We start from the raw sequence: 23,495 nt of genomic DNA on the forward strand, positions 1-23,495 counted from the left end.
CAAGAAAGTAAAAATGAATAAAGAAGGATTAATATACTCCCAGATTTAAAAAAAAAATCCAAAATTTTGGCCAGAGAAATTCAGAGGACTTTGTTTTCTAACACTGAAGTCTTTTGATTTTTGAAGAAATCTTCAGGGTCCAATGAAACCAAAAAACAACCAGGAACCAATTTTAACAGCACGCTTACTCTCCACCTACACGTATAAAGTTCTGGCCCAGAAACTTATTTCAATTGCTACTCTCCCTCCATCTCCCTATGAAAAATTAGGGACATAAACCCACTGAAACCAAACTGGAACAAGCAGTTTCTCTTCTGCAAGCAGCTTGTACTTCTGAGGTACAAGTCAAACCAGAGGTCACTGGGTAAGTACAGAAATAAAGTGATAGTCTGTGAACTTTGGGATGAATCTGGGGGTAAGAGAACAGGGAAGCTGTATTTTGGGAGCTATTTTTAAAACAAACCTAAGCACTCCCCTATTGAACATTCCACTTCCTTCACAACACACTACTTATATAGTTCACCCCACTCAAAAAAAATCTTTATTTAAGGTGTCCTGAAAGAAGAGCAGAAGTCTCTCTTTTAGAGGTATTTGCACTTGAAACATAACAAAAGCAGAGCCCAAAACTAACAGACAAGCTATGCCTTCAACTCTTTCAAAACATCTCTGACAAAACAGCTCCAATACTGCTCCTGTTTTTTGACATATCCTCTTTTTACACACAAGCAGCTATGTAAGTGTATGGTACAATCAACGTGTTCTTAGGAGCTCAGCTGGGTTCCTTCTTAGGCATTCTACTGTCTTGAGCACACAGATATTTCTGTTTTGATTGCAGTATGTTGAAATGTTCCTTTGAACTGGTTCTGCTCTAGTTAGCATTATTTTTTTATTTTTTAAGGGCATGAAGCCTGTTATTGACCCAGCAGATAACATCTCTTCTTTTTAAATGTAATTCTAAAATAAAACCTGTGAACATTTACCTAAACATTTAACCAACTGAAATTCCACGATTTAACTGACATTTCTGCTTTGAGGTTTTAGTCACTGCTTCTGCTTCCTGACCTGCTGGCTGTTTTCCCTAGAAGTTCAGGCTCAGTGTTTTGTCTTGTCTCCTCCTTCCACAGCTGCAATCAGTACTCACACACCACTTCATCTCTCACTCCTCCCTCCCAGCGAGGGCTTGGGGAGGGGCAGAAGAGCAACAAGAATGCACAGAAGCCTCTGTGGGCGTTTAAAGTGCTTGACTACCAAGGCCACCCAAATCCAGATGTGAACAGCCCAGGTGACAGAGCACAGGGAGTGCCAGTGAAGGTGCAGGAAGCACCAGGAGAACACATAGAAGATGCACGAGCTTTACTCACAGGTGAGATGGAAACCAAACAGAGTAAAGAAATTATTTTGGGAAGAGTGACTGGAAAAGGAGGTCAGAGAGCAGAGTATAAACTCCACTGATCACCAGACTAAACAAGTATGGAATAAGCAAACAATAATTGATTATGCAGTTGCTAATTAGGCAGTGCAGCAATAAAGCAATGAATTATAGTCAATTAAGTGTAAAAATCAAATAAGGAGTAAGTTAATTAACTATGCATGGAATCGATGACTAATTAGTGAATAATTAATTATGTAGGAAATCAACGGAGCAATTAATTAGGCAGCAATTAAATATGCAGAGAAAGAAAGGAACAGTAATCAAGTATGCAGGTACACAAACATCAGGAAATTCAGCCAAAACCAATCTGGGACATTCTGTTCACTGAACATGCTTTGTGACAATTTATTATCTTCAGTTTGACCCTATAAACTGTGCTAAATATACACTGAAATAAATAATACCAATAATTTTCTCCTTAACTGACTATGTGTAAAATTGAGTTATAATGTAAGTAAAGTCTTTTTTTTTTCTTCTTTAATTCTTCCAAAACCCTCAGCATATTGCTTAATTAGTAGGTTTTTTTTTTTCTTCACACAAAGCATATCTACAGCAGAGGGAGCTTAACAAATGGATTACTAAAAACAAAAAGTAAGATGCAGACTAGGAAGCAGATTCCCTGATTCCCAATCTCCTTCACAAAGCATAAACCAGTATCTGTCCTGTTTTACTTTAGAGCTGGAGTGGGGAAGAGGGAAGGGGCAAGAAACAAACACTTATCTTGGAAAGATCACTGAAATTAACAGTATCTAAGGGAATCAAGGAATATGTTATTGTCATTTTATTGTACTTTTAACCATTGTATGACAAAACTTAGTGCAGAATCAATTTTAACTACTCAAAAACTTTTATTTTGCATAAAAGGAAGGCTCAGCGTTGGGTATTGTTTTATTTCTAACAACTACTTTTACAAGACACACAGAGCAAGGACAAAAATCTGTATTTATATACCCTAAACCATTCTAATGGATCCAAAACTTTTCCTTTCAAAGAAGTAAGAGTTAACAACGTCTGTAAATGCCTTTGAAGTTCTAGAGCTGTTAAAAGAAGTTAGAACTCCACAATTAAATACAAGAATAAAAGGTCACTGGGTATTTGTTGGCCTGAGGAAGAAGTTGATGGGATCAATAATAACACATCTGGTCAACCTTCCTAAAATATGCAGCAATGAAGTTTGGGATATGAATAATTACTTATTTCCTTATAAACTTATTACAGAGCTGAAACAAACTTTGTTGCCTCATCACCATCAAATTCTTAACAGGAACTTTCTGCAATTAAAAACCTTGTTCCTCAGACTAGGACCTGGTCTTGTTGGGCTTTTTGGTTTGATTTTTTTTTTCCCCTCTTTCTGATGTTTCTGTACAGATATCAAGTACAATATGAAGTGGGCACAACTATTCCAATCAAAAATTATTTGTTTTGTAAAAGAACTTTTCACACATGTTGAGCATGTAAGATATTGAAGTATCTAGAACAATAAACAAGACTTTTTCTGTTTTGGTAGAAGCAATGAAATATGAGGTAGCAGTTAATATGAAAGTAGTATATAAAAAGCCAATAACTTTTGTTTAAGACAAGCAACACTATTTTTTTAGTAATAAAACAGTTTCAACTGAACATAAAAGAATGGGCAAATACAGTAGAAGAAATTATGATGTCCTGTACTTCTGCCAAATACTTTAAAAATACTTTATTTATCAGATCTTGCTACTCCTCTGAGCATGTTAGAGGTTCTTCATTTTCAAAGTGATCTCAGACATATGAAATTTTCACAAACATGTTACAGTGTATCTCTGATTTTTATTGCTTCATCTCCAGGAAACTTCTTTGCTGGTTTTGTGATTTTTTTGGGTTTGTTTTTTGATTTTTTTTTGTTGTTGTTGTTTGGGGGATTTTTGGTTTTTTGGGGTTTTTTTGTGTCCTTGTTTTTGTTTTACTTAAAATCTACTTTCTATAGACCACATAACATTTTAATCAGTATTTCAATAATGATGCTGGTATACACTAATTTTATTTCTCTTCATTTCTTAAAGAAAAAAAAAAAATAAATCAATACTGGTTTCTGGCTATTTTCTCTATTTTTATTTACCAAGGAATTAATATCAAATATTATAGCACATCTCCAAATCAAAAGCATTATCCTTGGTAAGTGTCAAAGGAAATAAAGTATATGAAGCCTGTAGAACAAACTATTTGCTGCCATTAGAACAGCACCACAAGAACCCTGTGCTCAAAACTAACAAATTAACCACACTAGAAGCAGCAGGTGGAGAATCAAAAGCTATTTTAGGGCTTCCTTCATCCAAATTTGCGGAATTCTAAACAGTAAGCAACAGTTTCTGAATTCACCAGCACAAAATGACTGCTGAGACAAAACCAGCCGTGCAGAAAGCACTCAATGAAAGAAAAGGTGCCCCTGACCATGACTGTTCTTGCTCTCAGCTGCTAACTAAAATCAGGGCAATTTAATCATCATTAGTTAAGTGCCACAACCTTTATTTTAACATTAAGAAATACTGCTTCAGCAATGTCGGCACAGGATGCATTCCTGCAAGCACTAAAAGATGATGCTAAAATCAATACCATTTAATGTGGTTTTATGGAAAACCTAGTCATATACAGTCACCATTTTTCCTAGCCAGGCTGTAAGTGAAGTTTACTCAACAACCTACACCTGTAGAGGCCCTCAGACATTACATACAAGACTAAATTACACTCAAGTTTGTGAATGTTTATGATTAAGAAATAACACATTTTAAAGTCTCTACCTTTCCTGTGAGATTGGTGAAGCACTGGCACAGGTTGCTCAGAGAAGCTGTGGATGCCCCATCCCTGGAAATGTTCAAGGTCAGGCTGGATGTGACCCTGAGCAATCTGGGATAGTGGAAGGTGTCCCTGCACATGGCAGGGCAGTGGAATTGAGTGATGCTTTAAGTCCCTTCCAACCCAAAACACTGTGTGATTCTAGAGCTATACAATACAATATACCAGGACTGAAAAACAAAACAACACCAGTTAAGGTGCTTGGGGTATGAATTCAACACTGTGCCACTGTGAGCAGAACTAAGCTGGAAATTCTGTATATAAATAAGAAAAAATTACAAGTTGAGAAATAAAAATGGAGGAGCATCAGGCTTTGCCTAAGCAAAAAATTTAAGGAAGTATGAAAATGGTTTTAAATTGAGACTGAAGGGTAGGTAATAAGTGCAAAAGACCACAAAGATGAAGGTGATTTACCTTGCAGCAGTAAAAAACAGAGACTATTTTCAAATGAAGGACAACATAGAAATTAGTATTTTTTTTTTTTACAGGAAAGAACAAAACAATTTCTTAGGTTTGTTTTTGTAGTTGCTTTAAAAAAAAATATATCTAACTACTACTACAGTAATGCAAGAAGCCTAATAAAATGGCAGTGTTGGAATGCCTGGCTGTAAATAAGGATTACTGACATTCACACACTCAAACAAGCTTCTGATACCCATTGTTGTAATGCCAGTGGGTTACTACCACTACCAAAATATTGAGGATAAAGTGGGATGTATTATTTTTTTAAAAATAAGGCCTTTTAGAAGCAGCTTAGGGTCAAATCTAATTAACAGGCTATTTTAACAAATAACAAAATCCCTGAGGAATTTGAATGCAGTGCACAGAGAAGTACAGTGTGGGCTACACACCAGCAATGACCTGACCACAGGGGTACCAATGGCTGTGGCACACTGGAGAGGATAAAAGAGGTTACAAAGACAGAAACAATATAACGCAGGCTTTAATTAGCCCTATGCAGAGTGGTTAAATGTCAGGTCAGGACGGGATGCCAAGATTAAAAGTGTAGACTCCATTAATGACTGTTTCACCCAGCCAGCAACAGGGAAACCACATGATGAGAAACAGTTCTTGAGTTTATCAGAAATAAAACACAGCACCCTTTTCAAAGTGACATTATTTGAGAGTTACTCTGTAACCATGATTAAAGTACTACTAAAAAATCCTCTTAAAAGAGTGATAAAGAGCCAAATGTTTGTGTTTTACTTCAACAATGCAAACTATATAAAGATAAAAAGCATCTTTAACAAAACAAACCACAAAAAGGACTAAAAAAGTTTCAAGACAAGTTAAATCCTTGAAAGCAGCATGAAGGCTATTTAAAAGCATCATATTTGATGCTAATCATCAAAGAAGGTTTTAGAAACAGGAAGGAAAAATCTAGCACAGCTAAATAGCAATGAAATTAACTTTCAGTAGAAGAAAACATCTTCATAGAAGTTTCATAAAATGAAGAAAGCAAAAGAAGATTTAAATTGTGTCAAATTTAATGTAAAAACACAGTGAGACAGGTAATTAAGGGTAATTTTATCAATTTTTTAAAAAAAGCAGAATGCAGCAACATTTTAAAAACATCTCACACTGCTCAAGAGCCTGTGCAATGAAAAGTAATCTGTATAGGAAAAAGACCCTTCAAAGAAGGTGAGCCCACAGCAAAGTAAGTTTTTCAATTTGCTCTCATTTTATAAAGACTTGGAGAGGTTTTCTGAGAAAAAACCTCTCAATTATAGCAAACACTTCAAAGACAGTCTCAAAACAAGGTTAGGAACTGCACTCCTCAGAAACAAAACCTTACAGATAAAACAGACAGACCTATAAGAGAGATGGCCCTATAATACAAAGGCCTATTACAAAAGAGAAAAGATGCATCCTGGGCTTACATCTTTGGATAGGTTCCTCTACTGAAATTATAATAACCGTAATTGTTATAAATGACTATGTATCTGTTGACTTTCACTACTAAATATTGCTTTTGCAAATTATTATTAATCACAACAATTTTGATAAAGTACGCTTTGTAATCACTTTTTACTGCTTTAATATAGTATAATTTGTCAGCTTTTGTGGCCAATGCAATGGCCCTGTGTAGCATATATATTAATGTATTAAATATATATTATAGTTTAAGCTTTCAAAAAATATTAAAATAGAGACTATGTGTTGTGCATTGTAATGTTAACCTTTGCAGAAGTACCTAATGCCTTTATTTTTGTAACTTAAAATGGTGAGAATAACTCAGACAATTTTGTGAAATGGCTAATGTTGATTTAATGTACTTGTGGATTATCTTATCTGTATGATAAGATAACATTGAGAAGAACCAGGTAAATAAACATCGAAAGAAAGAATGCAAGGAGGAATTAACCACCGACCCTTCAGCTATCAAGAACTGTCAAACCACAGAACAGGGGGCCTTGGGAGGAAATAAAATATATAAATCCCATCTGCAGTATGACACATACTTTAAGAAGACAGGTCAAGGGTTGAACCTAACAAAATAATTCCCAGAACATGTAAACTCAGAGGAATGTTTTGATATGTATAATCTTCATGAATATGCATTTGACCAATCTAATGAAAAAGTATATAAAAGAACTGTTTTAAGTTAACTGGCACACCTCTAGCAGTTGCCAAGCACTCAGTACTCTTTACTGTCCCTTTTATCCCTTATTAAAAAATTTAAAGAGGGAGCCTTGTTTCTCACAATAATCATCATCCTTAAAAGGTATAGAAATAAGGAAGATAAACAACAAAGCACAGTTCCACACTTGGGCTGTTAAATAAATAAGGTTTGTTTTGTTTTGGGTTTGTTTTTTGGTGTTTTGTTGTTTCTTTGGGGGTTTTTGTTTGTTTGTTTTGTTTTTTTTTTTTTTTTTTTTTTTTTTTTTTTGCCTAGCAGGATGTAACTGAAGACTGGGGAAAAGACAAAGAGTAAAATGAAGAACTACCAAACCAGATGTAATGAAGGACATGACCCCTCTAAAACTACCACCTGCCTTGCCTTGCAGCTGATCTCTCCCTGCTGCTGCAACTCCAATGTGGGTATGCATCCACTTGGTGTCCAGAATTCTTAGAAGCTGACCAGGAAGCACCAATTGAGACTGTCTGGGGCTCAGCAAAGCCCATAAGAAGCTCTAAGTCCATATTCTGGACAAGTATCACCGTGTGCTTGCCCAATTCTTACACTTCTCTATTTAAACACCCATTGTGTGCTGTTAGGCACATGAAATGACAGGAATGAAACAAAATTTGGATCCAAATCATTCTATGCCTTCTGACATTCTATTTTGCACATTGCAATAAGAACATTGCATGGTGTAGCCTTTAACAGGCAGCTCAGTTGTTCCAGCATTCAAACAGCATCATTCCCATGTGTGGGGTCCCAGAGGTGGGCACAGCACTGCGGGGGGGTCTCACCAGGGCAGAGCAGAGGGGCAGAACCCCCTCCCTCCCCCTGCTTTGGGTGCAGCCCAGGACACGTTTGGTTTCTGGGCTGTGAAAGCACAATTGCTGCTCATGTCCAGCACCCCATCCACCACCACCCCAAACCCTCACCAGTGCAGTCTGTGCTTGGGATTGGGATTGCCCCGGCCAAGGTGCAGGATCTGCAACTTGGCCTTGCTGAGCTCCCACGTTTCACCCAGCCCCAGCTCTGTCACTCTCACCTAAACCAAACACATTGTATTTAACCAGCCTGATACTGTATTTGTGAAAAGAAACTTGCATTTGAAACCGAAGTTTAACTCATGATAGCAAATAAAAGCACATGTATTTTTCTGTTTTACACACACCATCTTCACAAACGCTCCCGGAAAAAAGTTCTTTAACAGAAGACAACTGTCTCCACATATTTATGTTGGCTAAAATATATAAAATGCATGAGTTGGATATAACATGGATTTAATAGGCTATTCAAATAACTAGGAAATTATTTTCAGTTTAGAATAATCCCTTTATCAAACATAGAAATAAGATACCTTTTCCATCATTAAGGGGGAAAAAATGGCATAGTAGATATGTTTATAGCAAGACATTTTTATTTTCATGTTCTAAGATCTCCCTCGTGTGGCTAAACACAACACTGCTAAAGGTTCCACTGAAATACACTAATGCACAATATCAAAATGTGTAAGCTGCACTACCAGACACCAAAACCCATAAGAACCCCTCACAGTAAATGCATAAACTACATGATCAGTAATCAGCTTCAGGATGCACTGTATAAAACACTCTGAACCTGACTTTTCAAAGCAGCCATAATGGAAATGCATCTGAGGTCACATACACCTCAGCAGCAACAAAATCAAAAATACTGAAGACTCATAACAGTTCTGGGTTCAACCACACTCAGAACTTTTTTAATAAGACAAACGTGCTTGAATAAATATGACTTTATTAGTAACATTAGTAGTAAGAGAATTATTTCTCACTGAAAGTTGGATCCCAGACTATAAAGCAGTCCTGGAATGTTTTAACAATAGTCCATGAATAACACAGCACCTGTCAGCTATTCTGCTACTCAATTATTCTCCTGATAGTGCAATTGTCCTTGGCATAAAATCCTGTTTCACAGAACACATGGGGTTGGAAGGGACCTCTGGAGATCATCTAGTCCAACCCTCCTGCCAAAGCTGGATCACCTAGAGCAGGTGACACAGCAAGGCATCCAGGTGGGTTTTGAACATCTCCAGAAAAGAAGACTTCACTGGACAGCCTGTCACAGTGCCACCCTCAACATAAAGAGGTTCTTCTTCATGTTACAGCTGAACTTTCCGGGTTTTAGAGTATGGCTATTACCCCTTAGTGGTAAAGTATCCATCAATACTTCTAAGGACAGGTAGAAATAACTCAGGATACTAAAAATTAGTAAGTCAACTCAGGGAATGGCAACCAGAAGGCAATTAAGTATACAGGGTAATTACCAGGCATTAAATTATTGCAACATCACTCCACAAACTTGTACTGCAACAGCACACAGGGATTGTGAAAGAAGGCACATACACAGCACTCCCGAGGCTGACACCTCTGTGAAACTTTATTTACTGCTCGAATGGAAGCCAGGCCAATACAAGGCACACCGAGGCCTGAGATGACAGTGGAAACATCTTTAACACATCTTAAACATCTGCCTTCTGCAGCTGAACTGTGGGGACCTTGAGCTGGTAACACTCCAGAGGAGCTCGCGAGGGTTTCAAACCCAGGTGAGCACGGAATTACGGAATCAGAGGATGGAAAGGGGTTGGAACAGACCTCAAACATCATCCAGTCCCAAGCCTATCCGGCCAGGACAGCTGCAACCAGCCCCGGCTGCTCGAGGCTTTGAACACGGCCGGGCTTGGGGCAGCCACGACTTTCCTCAGCAACCTGTTCCAGCGTCTCACCACTCTCACTAAACTTCCCCTCTTTCAGTTCGCACCCATTACTCCGTGTCCTATCACTACACTAATGACGAAGAGTCCCTCTCCGGCTCCCCTGCAGCCCCAGTCCCATGCTGGGAGGTGCTGTGGGGTCTCCACGCCTCCACTCGGCACCAGCAGCACCTCCAGCTGCCACCGACTCGCTGCTAAGCGGCGGCCAGGGCACAGCAGGACTCCCAGGCTCGGGTGCCCGAGCTCTCCGGCGGCTTCCCCCGGTCCCGGAGCCCTCGGGCCGCCGGGCAGCGCGGGGCAATGGACGCTGGGACGGCCGAACCTGTGGGAACTACTTGTCGTGCGGAAGGAGCGTCACGCACCTCCGCCGGAACTACTTCCCCGCCCGCCCCGCGGGATCCGTGCGCGCTCCCCCGCCCGCCCGGCCCGGCCCCGCTCACCTGCAGCCGCCGGCTCCATCGCCGCGGGGACTCAGCGGGACTGCGCGCCGGGGGCCGAGCGCAGCCCGCTTGGGGAACACAGTGAGGGAAAAGGGGAAAAAAAAAAAAAATCAACACCGAAAATCGGGTCCCCGTGTGGCTCCTTATGGCGAATCTGCCGCGGCCGACACGGCAGTGGCGGCTCGGCTCGGCTCGGCGGGGCGGGGCGGCGCCTGCGCAGTGGCGGCCGCGCGGGGCCGCGTCCCCTGAGGCGCCGCCCGCGGGCTGAGGGAGCGGCGGGAGGAGGATGAGGGACGTGGGGACGGCGTGACAGGAGTCACACAGGGCAGCCGCGACACCCAGCACAGCCGCGACACCCAGCACAGCCGCGACACCCAGCACGGCGACACCCGGCACGGCGACACCCGGCACGGCGACACCCCGCCGCCATCTCCCCTTGCCCCTCTCAGCGCCCGCCGCCCGTCCCGGGGATGCACAGCTCAGGCTGACACAGCCTCGGCATCCCAAAAGTTTTAGTTCATCACCTGTGGGTAAAACGTGCACTGGTACTTTAGCACATACGAGATAGTCATAGAATGAACTGAGTGGAAGGGACCTTAAAGGCCATCTGGTTCCAACCCCTTTGCCATGGGCAGGGAGACCTTCCACTAAACCAGGTTTTCCGGAGCCCCATCCTGCCTGGCCTTGAGCACTCCAGGAATGGGACATCCGCAGCATCCCTGTGAATTTTGAGTCTAATTGAGTCTTGCCACCTTCATACTAAAGCATTTCTTTCTAATTTCAGCCTGCCCTCTGAGGTAAGAGCTGAGATCGTGGGCACCCAGGGTCTGTGTCCCTTGTCCTCCGTGTCACCACAGGCAGCTTTGGCAGGACTGAACAAACACACTTTGTGCTTATGGGCATGAAAAGACAAGTGTGAGGAAGCAGGGTCATTTGTGTGTAAAAGTCACTTCTCCCTGCTGGTGTCACAGCTTCTACCAGGTGCAGGAAGGATTGGTGAGGGCCAGGCTGGGCCTTAGCCCTCTGCAGACAGACTGGGCAGCTGCACTTTACCGGTGTTCTTACTCAGAATTACTTAGCTGAGACAACTCTTATGAAAACATGTTCTTTAGAATTTATGTCAGAGACCCAAGAAGAAGGCAGAAGGGAAAGACCAGACCTTTCCAGAGGCTGTGGTTGCTCCTCTGCAAATTTCTTTTTGTCTCCTCTGACCCAGATGGAAATAACAGAGCAATATTATAGCAGAGTCATCACTGGGTGTTCTGACCTCATGAGAAGCAGCATTGGGAACCTGTCTTTAGTCTGCTGCCTTGACCTGTCCTCTTTACCTTCTGGACTCCTTGTGCCCATTTCTGCCCCTCTTCCCACTCACAGCACATATCTTCTGGAGAACGGTTCATACTTCTAGGAGTAATAAAGATGAAAGCACACTTGTGCTCACACACACACTGCCCATGAAAGGAAGGGACTGTGCTCTTTTTTGGACATGAATAATATTCATCCTTACCTTGGCATTGAAAGAACATTCTCTGTTCCTTGAGTCACTGAGCCTCACTACAGCGAGTGGGGTGGATTGTCCTGCCAAGAAAAGCACTTGTCTTCCCACAGAACTGCTGGTTGAGCATCCATGCATCATTCTGTCACAGTTTCAATAATAATAATAGCAATAGTAATAGTAATAGTAATAATAATAATAATATTATTAATAATAATCTCTACCAAGTGCTAGTTCAAATATAGAGCAAGTTCAGTATTGCACAGGGCTTCAGCCTGCATCTGGAGCTGGAATCCATGAACAGAGTGTGGATGCCCTTATTAAGGGCACAGCAGATGCTGACTTCTCCTTTTCCCAGTTACATGGTTTTATTCACAAACAGGAAAAGCACTTCACTGAAGATGTGCATTCCCAAGTGTGAAATGAGAGTGCAGCTTGCTTGGCTGTTCCATAAGAGCAGCCCCATAGAATTAAGGTGGCAAAATCAATCAAAAGTTAGAATTAGTACTGCTTTGTACAGTTTTCATGTCCATTTGCATAAGCTATTTCTGGGAATCTTTTACATCCCACAGTCATACGCTGCATTTGTTCAGAATCTCTGACTCATTCAGCGTTGCTGACGTACCTGACCTAGATATGAATGAGGGCTACACAGCACAGGGGCTCATCTGTAACACAAGACTCTGCCTCGTTTGCTACAGAAGCTGGAAAATATTGAGAAGTAAACATGAGGTTTTAGGAACAGATTTTTCTCTCAGAGTTCATTTATGATACAAAAACAGCATTCATTAATTGCATCTTCCTCCTTTCCTGCTTCCTCACTGTGGCATTTGCAATATGCTTTATATATTTCTATAGTTGAAAATTTTAGCATCTGTGCTTAAATGTTATAATTACTTTTAAATGCCCTTATCCTAGATGTCTTACATGTAAGATATCCAGTTAGGAAAACTTTACCCTAAACTTCAGTACATCACTTTCCTTTTTTTTCCCCATGAGCATTTCAGAAAGTAAAGTCATTTCTGTTGAAATAGCAAATCAATAAATGTCCCATAAGCACCAAAACAAAGTGAGGCAAAGCTCTGTGGAGGGAAGATACAATAATTGGCTAAATGAGGCAGTTGTCTGGTGAGAGAAAGCAGTAAATGATGTGATTGTGACCTAAGGATCCACAATAAAAAATACCAACAGAGGATAAAACAGACATATGCCAACAGCCTTGATTTAGACACTTAATGACCTTCCAGTGCTTGAATTTCCAACCTGATCTTTATTGTAATATCAATATTTTAAGGCAAAAATCCTTTAGCATTTTATGAGAAAGTGCATAAAGCATTCTAACAAGAGAGCAGAACTCATAGGTATAACAAGCTAAATATTGTAAGAAAGAGTGTAAATTAAAAGTCTTCAACTTTGTGTGCACTTGCCGTAGAATGGAAAAAGCCCAAAACATCTGTCTGTTTTTTGGGGGTTTTTTTTTGGTTTTTTTTTTGGTTTGTTTTTTTGGGTTTTTTTGGTTTGGTTTTTTTTATAATTATACAATACACATACACTCTGCTGCATTTGAGTTTCCTGTACTTGCTTGCAAACGATTCCCTGGGCAGTTTGTTGCAATGCCTGGCAACCCTTTCTGTGAATATCCAATAATATCTAACCTAAACTTTCCCTGGTGCAGCTTGAGGCCTTCACCTCCTGTCACTTGTTACTTGGGAGAAGAGGCCAACTCCCATCTGGACACACCTCCTTTCAGGTAACTGTAGAGAGCAATTAAGCCAGCTCCCTCTGCTGCTCCTCATCAGAGCTGTGCTCCAGCCCCTTCCCCAGCTCCCCTGCTCTTATCTGAGCTCTTATGCTCCTGCACCTCCGTGTCTTGTAGGGAGGGACCCAGCACTGGACACAGCACTTGAGGTGTGTCCTCACCAGTGTCATTACAGGGGACAGCCCCTGCCCTGGTCCTGCTGGCCACACTTGCTGACACAGAATACCAGGGGCCATCAGCCTTTTTGCCCACCTGGGCACACACATTTGGCTGCTGTTGGCCAGCACCCCCACAGCCTTTCCTGCTGAGCAGCTTCCCAGCCACTCTGCCCCTAGCCTGGAGGGTGGGACCCAGCACTTAGCCTTATTGAACCTCATACAGCTGCTCTGAGTCTGTCAATCCAGCCTGTCCAGATCCCTCTGCAGAACCGTCCTACCCTCCAGCACACCAGCACTCCCTCCCAGTTTGGTGTCATCTGCAAACTTAATGAAGGTACACTCAACCCCCTCATCCAGGTCATCAATAAAAAGATCTTAGCAGGGATGGACCAAGTAGTGAGCCCTAGGAAATGCCACTAGTGGCCATCAACTGGATGTGTCTCCTTTCACCACCACCCTCTGGGTTCAGCCGTTCAGCCAGCTTTTAAGCCAGCAAAGAGTGCACCTGTCCAAGCTATGGGAAGCCAGTTTCTCCAGGAGAATGCTGTGGGAAGAGGTGTCAAATGCTTTGCTGAAGTCCAGGCAACAACATCCACAGCCTTTCCCTCACCCACTACATTGTCACTGGTCATAGAAGGTCAAGTTGGTCAAGCAGGACCTGCTACTCATCACCCCATGCTGGCTGGGACGGAGCCCCTGGTTGTTCTGTATGTGACGGCACTCACAGTGATTTGCACCATGACTTCCCCTGGCACCATGATCAGGCTGTACGAGTTCCCCACATCCTCCTTCCAGCCCTTCACGAGGGTGGGTGTTGCATTTGCCATCCTCAAGTCATCTGGGACCTCCCTCATTAGCCAGGACTGCTGACAAACGATGGAGAGGGGCAGGGTGAGCTCTTCCTCCATTCCATCACTGCCCTGGGGTGGATCCCATCTGGCCCCATGGACGTGTTGCATTATGTTCAAAAGAAAAGGGACTATTGTTTAGTGAGAGCATAGACTAAACTTTGTGAAGTAATTAAGCAATTCTTCCTGGGTTTTGTAAACTGTTTTTCCACTAAGGAAAAACTTGAGCCATATTTACAGCTGCGGAGGTAATCAACAGTATCCATTTAATATAGATTCTGGGGGAGGACACAGAAGAGAGCATTCTCAAAAGCTACACAGGTTAAAGAGAATTTTTTAAAGTTAATTAGCACATATATTTTTATCACATTTTTTATTTCCTTGTTGATTTCAAAGGGAAAGCAATTTGAGCTTATGCTCTGCAATTTTGGAAGTTCTACTTGAAAATGCAAAGATGAATGCTCAGAAATTATAAGGGGTTGTTTGGCAACCAGCTTTATGCTGAAGGAAGAAAAGTTACCATTGCCTTCCTCTAAATGCTACATTATTTTTTTCCATATTATCTGTCTGCAGTAACTGTATCTGCTTGTTATTTTTATCTGCCATGTTTAATGTTGAGTTCTTGTTTAGGACTGCATAATTGCTGTTTTCTTGTTACAGAACATTAACTTTATGCTTCCAGTAACAACTTTATAATGAAAATGCTAATAAAAATGGGGCACTGCAAACTACACAGTTACAAATCTCTCCAGAACTTAGTATGAGGCTTATCATAATTCTTGACATCTCAGGATTGTATAGTCTACTGATACTGATTACACTGCACAGTTAATTTAAAAATTATCTCCTGCAGGCCTGAGAGAAAGGCAACAATTATAAATAACTTCAGAAATATATATACACATACTGAAAATGCTTCTAATAAACATTCTGGTTTTCTCAGTGTAGCAATATAGTCACTGCAGGACTCAGGTATTAATCACATTTCTGCTTGCAGGTTTATACTGTTTAATCCTATTACAACTGTACAGCATGCTTTTCCTGTGGTAGGTGATGTCAGACTAGCTGGAGACAGCAGCACAGGCAGGAACACTGTGCAGGTTTAAATGGCAGTTTTCCTCTTTAAGTTCTTTTAAGTTCTTTTGGATTGGGGGTTGTTTTGTTACACAGGGACCTATAAGACCAGAAATTATACTAAAAAAAATGAAAGTCAAGAAATGCTATTCTGTGCTGTTTCTTCAGTCCAGTACAAAATGAACACTGGACTGAGATAGAAATGCATGTAAGAAAGCAAACTATGCCTTAAGCTTTTCAAAATGTAGCACTGTCAAAACAAAACATTATTTATATTTGTGATTATGTATAAAAAGTGCAGCACAATATCCAAACAGTACCCTGATTTCATTCTCTTCACCTTTACTGTGATTCAGGACAAGGGGAAATATATACACACGCCAAATAAAAAAGGTAAATTCATAGTACAAGTAGCATATTCTCCACACCACTAAGTGGTGCTGAAAAAGGCACAGAGGTGTAGAAGATAGACATCTTTGTTATCGTATTCCTGCTGGGAAAGTTGCCACTGCTCTCATGGAACAGGGAGCTATTTATAGGATAGTGGAACAGAGAGGAAAAACAGCACCAGTCATGCTGGGTTTGATTTATTAACTCCACAGGAGGAATTTGACAACCATGATATGCCCAAACGATACAAATCTGACAGTTGCTCCGTGACTTGTATGATGGTAATTTGATTAGACATTGCATCATATGTTTGCCTTCAGCAGATCACTGTACAGTTCTCAATCTTCATCAATTTTCTGCAAGCTTATCATGTCATTAAATACTTCATACCTTAAGCTCCCTCTCAGGAAAATGAGAGGAAAATGAGAGGAAAATGAGAGGAAAATGAGAATCACCACCACTACCTACTGACATAATTTACCTGGACCTATGGAAAGCATGTGAGACTGTCCCACACAACATCCTTGTCTCCAAATCAAAGAGGCATGGATTGGATGGATGGATGGATGGATGGATGGATGGATGGATGGATGGATGGATGGATGGATGGATGGATGGATGGATTGGATGGATGAAAACAGGAGGCTTGGAACTAGATGACCTTTAAAGTCCCTTCCAACTCAAACCCTTCTGTGATGCCGTGATCTAGGTGTGTCTGCCTATAGCTTCCAGAGGGCCTCAGAAGCATCCAGAATTCCCCAGTGGCTATAGAAGGAGGCTGATGGGACCACTGTGACCCTATAAACAGGACTCTAAAGGAACACACTCCTACTTATGGGAAAAACCTAAGGGATCTGTATCATATCAATACCATTGATTAGTTTTTGCATCTTCCACAATTATCACAGCCTGATACTTCCCTCTTTGACATAATAAATAGTGATGATAGAACATCTTTGACATAATAAATAGTGATGAAAGAACAAAAATCCATTAACAGGGAAAAGCTGTAGATATGTCCTTTTTCAGAGTTATTGCCTGACTGACAAAAAGTTCAGTCACCACCTATTCATTCTTTGCTCCTTACAAGGAGGAAAACACATGTACTGCAGTGTTTGTGGGTATTTGAACCAACCCCTCCTTCCCCTCTCTCTTACAGAGGAATTTTGAAAGTAGTATAGAGATTACACCACAAAATGTTTTAAGGAACATTTACAGTTTTAGAGTTTTCCTAAAAATCACTAATACTGCTCATATTTTGAATACTCCAGCTACTGAAATGTGATAACAACACTGAGTTGTATAGTCTACAGGCAGTCTGTGTAAGAGAAGGTGACTTCACTTCTCTAAATACCATTTACTAGGGCTGACAGAGGCTTCAGTTGTACTCCTTAATTGGAATAAGCTGCTTGAATTTCTTTTTTTTATTACTCCTCCAGTGTAAGCTTGCATCTTCAGGTTTCATTGGGCAGTATCTCAAACCCAAGCAACTTTGTACTCTGTCTGGCATTGTTCTCTTGGTCATGCAACAAGGTTTTTCCTCATTCAAGAACAATTTATTATTCCATTTCCCTTCCTCCTTACTAAAAACATGTCGAGTATGCTTAATTTGTAACTCTGTTGCTCTAATGAGATAATTGTTCAAATTGGAGGGTAAAAGCAAATAAATTTTGTAGCTTGCACACCTGAATACTCTGTTTTTGGAGCTTTCTTCAGTCATTTTCTGTGCTAACAATGAGTGAAAGTTTAAGCATTAAAGGTTTAGCTAGACTTCTTTCTGCTTCACTTCTCTTTCTCTGGAAGAACAGCACAGTTGCATAACATGTGAAGTGCAGTCTCTAAAAACCATCTGCTCAGTCTCCTTTCGTTAGTACACCATGGCAAGGGTTTGGGTTTGGTTATTTTTGTAACACAGACACCACTACTTAAACATCCAGTAAAACTATATGAGTTCTGGTTTTATGTTCATACAAGGAAACTCTGCTGAGAAATGATTCATCCATGTCACAGCTCAGCTGTCAATTTTGCAAAACTCATTTATGATTAAACCCATGTATGTATTGTAGAGACTTCACATGCTTTATGACTGTTTACATTTGCTCATGTTAATTATCTCCTGATATATTCTGAACCATAACTGAAGCCTGATTATAATCTCATTCATATTAATGAAAGCCAGAAAAAACAAAACAAAACAAAACAAAAACTTAGAAATCAGTGAAGTCACTCAGATGTTATGGAATCTAATGGAGTCAGAATCTGGCCTTCAGTCACAACAACTGTAGACAGATTACATGCTCCCACATCAGTAGCACTACTCTGCCAATAAAACAACCATCAAATGTAATTTGTGATGTGAGCTGTCATTGAGATCAAACCCTTAGAAGTTGTTACTTTAGTGTGACCTGACTTACCTATTTTTCTAGCAGAATGCTGCAGCTCAAACAAAAAATCTGGGAAGTGTGATATTCTAGGATTTCCCAATATCCCATCTGGATACACCGGAGGACATCCAGCCAAGGACCAGCAGAACCTTCACATCCCTTGTGGCTCCCATGCATGCAGGCCATGTCTACCAGAGCTCCAGAACCAGAGCTGCCAGTGAATGGTCAGAGCCTGGCACACTACAATCCTCCACATGGTCACTGTCACACAGCAGCACACGTGGAAGTTTAATTAAAACAGCATTTACATCAAAAAGGATGGAAGGAATTGCAGCCTTCATTCTGCATCCCACAACATTAACTACTGCCTTATCAGTTGAAGCATTAACAAGCAAACATTCTTATCAGCATTGCCCTGTGAAAAACTGCACTAGATCTTGATTGTTCTTAACACAGATGTATATATACACTATATATACACATACACATACTATATATATATTACTATGGTACAATACCTTAAATCTGCACTTTAAGCAGTCTAAATAAATAGGAAAAAAAAACAGTTTTAAGATGAGCATCTTTACGGAAATTATTTCTGATTTTTCAACATGCAATTGGTTTTTCTTGTATTAAAAAAAATGAAAAACGGTATCAAAACCTTTACTCTTACCATGAAACATCATCCAAGATTATTTAAATATTTATTTTCTGCTACTAAGCATGTGAAATGGCTACATTTTCCATTTCCTGAATTCACTGATTCCAAATAGGAAAAAATTGATATAGCAAAACCTCAAAAAAGTTCAGAAAGGAGACATCTGGGAAATTTGTGCTTCAAAAACCTACAAAACACCTATCAATTTAGTTGACCAAGAAGCATCATAGCATAAAAAACATAGACAGAAGAAATTCCTCACAACTTCTTAACTTAGTTTTCTCAAAGTTTCCTAATGTGAGGATGCCTGAGCTAAGCAGATATAAATACATTTACTAGTGGGAGATGTGACATCACTGCTCAAATTCCTGCAGAACAGAAAGAACCAACATATGCATTATATACATTAATGCCTCTGATCTGAAAACTCTACTGAATTATCTTCCCTCTCATTTGCCCCTTTTGGTAAGATCGAGTTTGCATCTTGCTTTCCTGTCTCTATCCTATAACACCAGCTCTTTTCTCTAAGACTAATCTAAGCAGGAGGGGTCATGAGTATTTTTTTGTTTCACAGCAGAAGGCAGATTTCATTAACACCTCTCTGAAGGTACAAAGTTTGCGTCTCCAGCTGACAAGAGACAGACTAATGTCAACTCCTTGGCATGGGATGCATCCAAGAAGTGTCTGCCTGGAGAACCAGAGTAGCTGTGACAGTGGAAATCTGGGTGTGTTATGTCTCCAGTACAGGCAGGAAGCAGCCCACAGTAGCTATGGCAGGCAGTTCACAGGATGAACAAGACTTCATGTCTAGTGGGACGTCACATACAGTTAAAAAACTTCATCAACTGCCAACACTGGACTGCCATCCAGGGCAGAGATTTTCTATCTTGAAAGTTCCTTAGAGTAAGTGTGAAACATCTCCAGAAGAAGATGGTTAACACAACTCATTTTGCACTAGAAGGTAGTTAGTCAATTCGACTAATTTAATAATATGTGGGGAAATGTGTTTATTAAAAAAATGCATTAAGCTATGCACTTAACCTATATGCTTTCAGCATGTTTTCCATAGCCTTAAGTAAACAGAGCTCAGTTCACAAAGCATCTTTCATCCCTGCCGCTTCCCTTTTTCCTGCCAGACAAAGATAAGGCTTGTGTGAAGCTTGGAAAAATAATTTTTCACTTTATTAAAATGGCAGATTTTTCAGATAAAGCCATATTGTTTACAGGAAATGACTTCCCTGCTGAGACAGTGATGTTATCAGACAACAAACAATTCTGACTGACACAGACTGCATTTCCTTCATTCCACTTCCAGGGCCCATGCACTGTTCCATGGATCAGGATTTCCTTGGCTGCAAAGGGGGACAAGTGAGGGATCTGCTGTTCCTTAACAGAAAGAGACAACCCAATGTCAGAGGTAAGACCCTCACTGCTCATACTCCCCTACACTAAAATCATGTTTTAAGCTCAAGTTTTAAGCAGTTTTAACTTTGTCCATACTCTCCCCAGACATAGAATCTCTATAAAATATGAATTAAGCTGGTCAGAACTGGCATAGCTGGTAAAAAGGAAGTGAGCTGAATTTTGGAAGAGTCTTAGTGAACACAACAGACAAGTAAAGCAAACATCAATGAACATCTATTGAAATACTTGTATTTTTAGCAGAAGACAAACCCAGGAAGAATCAAACATACAAATAAATGTGTATTTTCAAAATTGCTGTGAAAAAATCCACATTAACTATGCCTCTGTTTTTCAAGAGAAATTTAATTTTTGACTGTTAAGCGACTTACCATTGATGTCATATCTATAAAAAAGTTCCAGACAATCTTATAAATCATTCACACTATCTTTGCCCAAAATATTTATCCCATTTTGGTTTAGGCCATCACTGGCACCATGGGATTATCACTGTTTATCTAAAAGCACCAACAAAATGGTAGAAAAAAGTGAACTACACTATTTAAAACACAGTTTCAAATTCTGTGTGGTTATTTTATGCTTGGAATCTTCCAACACATATTCTGGAAGTTTAGTTTTAGTTTAGCACAAACGAGAATGCCAAACATTACCTCAATGAGGAGGAACAGCATCAACATCAGTCTGATTCTCAAATGAAGGTTTTCACAGAATAGAAAACAAGTCAGCACTCACAGCACTTACAAGTGCAGCCAAGCCCATGGAAGGGTGCACACAGGCACATTACTCATTCTCCTATCAAATCCTCACTTAAAAAACCACAAAAACCAACAACCCCTTCCACCCCCCCTCAAAAATACTGGTCCTGACATTGCTCAGTGAGTGTGTTTTCTCCCTTAGGAGAAGCCAAACTATTTGCAATCATTTGATACAGTATCATTATAACCTACTCTACTGCCTATGTAATCAAGGACAAAATCCCCAAACCTGGAACCACGAACTCAAACTCTTGAAAACTCCAACTATTCAAATACTTCCATTAATTAAAGCTTCAGCAGGTTCATTGGTTTACTATATTTACATTTTACTCCTAGTGAGTTTTCAAGGGCTGCATCAAAAGCAGTCAGAACTGTTCTTTAATAAAACAGCAGTAGTGTCTAGTTGGATCATACCTGAGTTTCTGCAATATGCATTGTAGGTTTTGAATACATTTAAAAAGAACCCAAACCTACTGAAACACCAAATATGCCTCCACATCTGATCTGCTAAGATTGTTTACTCACTGTCTGTACTACCAAGGAAATTAGCTCCACATAGAGGCCCTGGCTGAAAAGATACATCTCAGACATTTTGGTTAGCAGTAACTTCATTTGAGGATTTTTTCCTGCCATCAAACTTTTTTTTCCCTTTTTTTGTCACGGCACTATGGCATGGTTCCATGAGCTTGTGGTGCACACAGTACACCAAGGGCATGGATCTAGTCTGAGGAAGGACAGTGAGAGCATTTCACTGATCTGTGACACCAGAGAGCTGTGCTAGTCACAGAGCGTGTTCCTTCCCGTGAGCAAGGGCAGGAATCACTCTGGGATGGGTCGAGTGTGTGTCTCAGCATTCACCATCACATAACAAGTGACAGTAAAGCTGCAAGATGTTACAGCCTCACAGGGAAATCCTTCTGTCTTGGCACTTTCCTCGTGCTTCAGCACAGCTGTCAAAACGCAGCATTCCCAGAGCATGGCAACCCACATCAGGATGGGGGAAGGAAAGAGCAGAACCTGGGAGAAGTTCTCTCAGGCAGTCAGGGACACCATGAGGCACCTGATCCTGGGTAATGCAATGGACAGACATGCAGATTCTTTCTGGAGATAAGCTTTCAATGTTTTTAATTACATCATCTCTCTTGAGGAGATTTTGCATCCCTCGTACTTCCTGTTCATCCCAACTGGAGATTTGTGTTTTGTACCAGTTAAACAGATGAACTAAATAAAAATCTAAAAGAACAGTTTTGTACATGCAGAAGTGTACACACAGCAAACGCAGGGTTGCACTGCAGTGTTCACACAGACATGGGTGATCTTCAGATACAGAATTTGATGAGGTCTCTTCCACGCAATAGCCTCCAGTGCCATATATTGCATAAAACCTGCCCACAAGGACTTCTACATATTAAAGACCTCCTCAGTTTGTAAGCAAAAATAAAAGCACAACAAAAAGTTCAATTATAGCAAAATGAGGCTCATGTGTGTGAATTTGAATGAGGAAAAATCCTCTCACTATTTTTTTTATAATGTATTTGAACTTATAAGTAAAAAAATATTACATTTTAGAGTCTGAGCCTTTTAAATATTAACAAGGATACCAGATCGTAAAAGTGATCCTCAAGAAGTCAGTTTATGCTTTATAAAGATAAGGAATTCTACATTCCCCATTCTGCCCTTTGAATAAAATATTTAGGTTGTTTTTTAAAATTGTTTGGTACTTTAATAATGCCCAAATTTTGAAGCTATACTTCATTTAACCACATGTCCAGCAGTAGGAATGTGATTCTAAGACATGATGGAAGAGCTACTAGGAAAACAAGAGATGCTTGTCTCCTTTTTTCTCCTATGCAGATTCCCCTTGTCAAAGATATTTTAAGATATAAAGGGCAACAGGAATTATTAAAGCTTAGTAGTTTTACTACTTTAATGATCACTTGGTCTGGGAATTATTTTTGAAGTACCCTGTAAACCTATTCCTCCTTTGACAATGATTAAGTAGATAATAAGCAATAAATCACTGCTGGAACCCAGAACTGAACTCAATATAAGGTTTCAGATTATTTCTGTCATCAGGGTATGAGATGTTGCTTTTCAGGCAAAGATATATTGTCACAGTTTATTTGCAATTAGAGAGATATAGATCCCATCAGTTAAAGCCTGTTTCCCAACAAACATGTAGGTGTTTATGATTTGAACATGAAGAGATTTCTAGAAATATATACCATAGAAATTAGTGCTTACAATACTAAATACTAGCGAAGAATAGGATTCCCTGCTTTTCCAAGTCAGTTGAAGTAATCATCCACCCTCCAGCCTCACCACTTGTTATAGCTGAGTATAGGATGTTTACAGGAACTAAAAATTACCTGAACTATATAAATACAGCAGTGCCTTTCAAGATGTCAATAAATCTGCAGACACACTTTGGTGCATTTGTACCACTCATACAGTATGTGCAGCTCTTACTAATCTTCAGTAACAT

General features: G+C 40.2%; 1 protein-coding gene across 1 annotated transcript in view; it reads right to left on the bottom strand.

Annotated features, from left to right (window-relative positions):
- Positions 1 to 10,247, bottom strand: part of LOC117003831 (zinc finger protein ZFAT-like) — a 79,041-nt gene extending 68,794 nt beyond the window's left edge. Inside the window, exon 1 of the mRNA XM_033074154.1 lies at positions 10,068 to 10,247. Coding sequence (XP_032930045.1) covers positions 10,068 to 10,086 — 19 coding nt within the window. The 5' untranslated portion in view covers positions 10,087 to 10,247. The remainder of the gene's footprint in view (positions 1 to 10,067) is intronic.
- Positions 10,248 to 23,495: the final 13,248 nt, after the last annotated feature.

This window comes from Catharus ustulatus, chromosome 1 (genome assembly GCF_009819885.2).
Source record: "Catharus ustulatus isolate bCatUst1 chromosome 1, bCatUst1.pri.v2, whole genome shotgun sequence".
NCBI classification, from domain to species: Eukaryota; Metazoa; Chordata; class Aves; order Passeriformes; family Turdidae; genus Catharus; species Catharus ustulatus.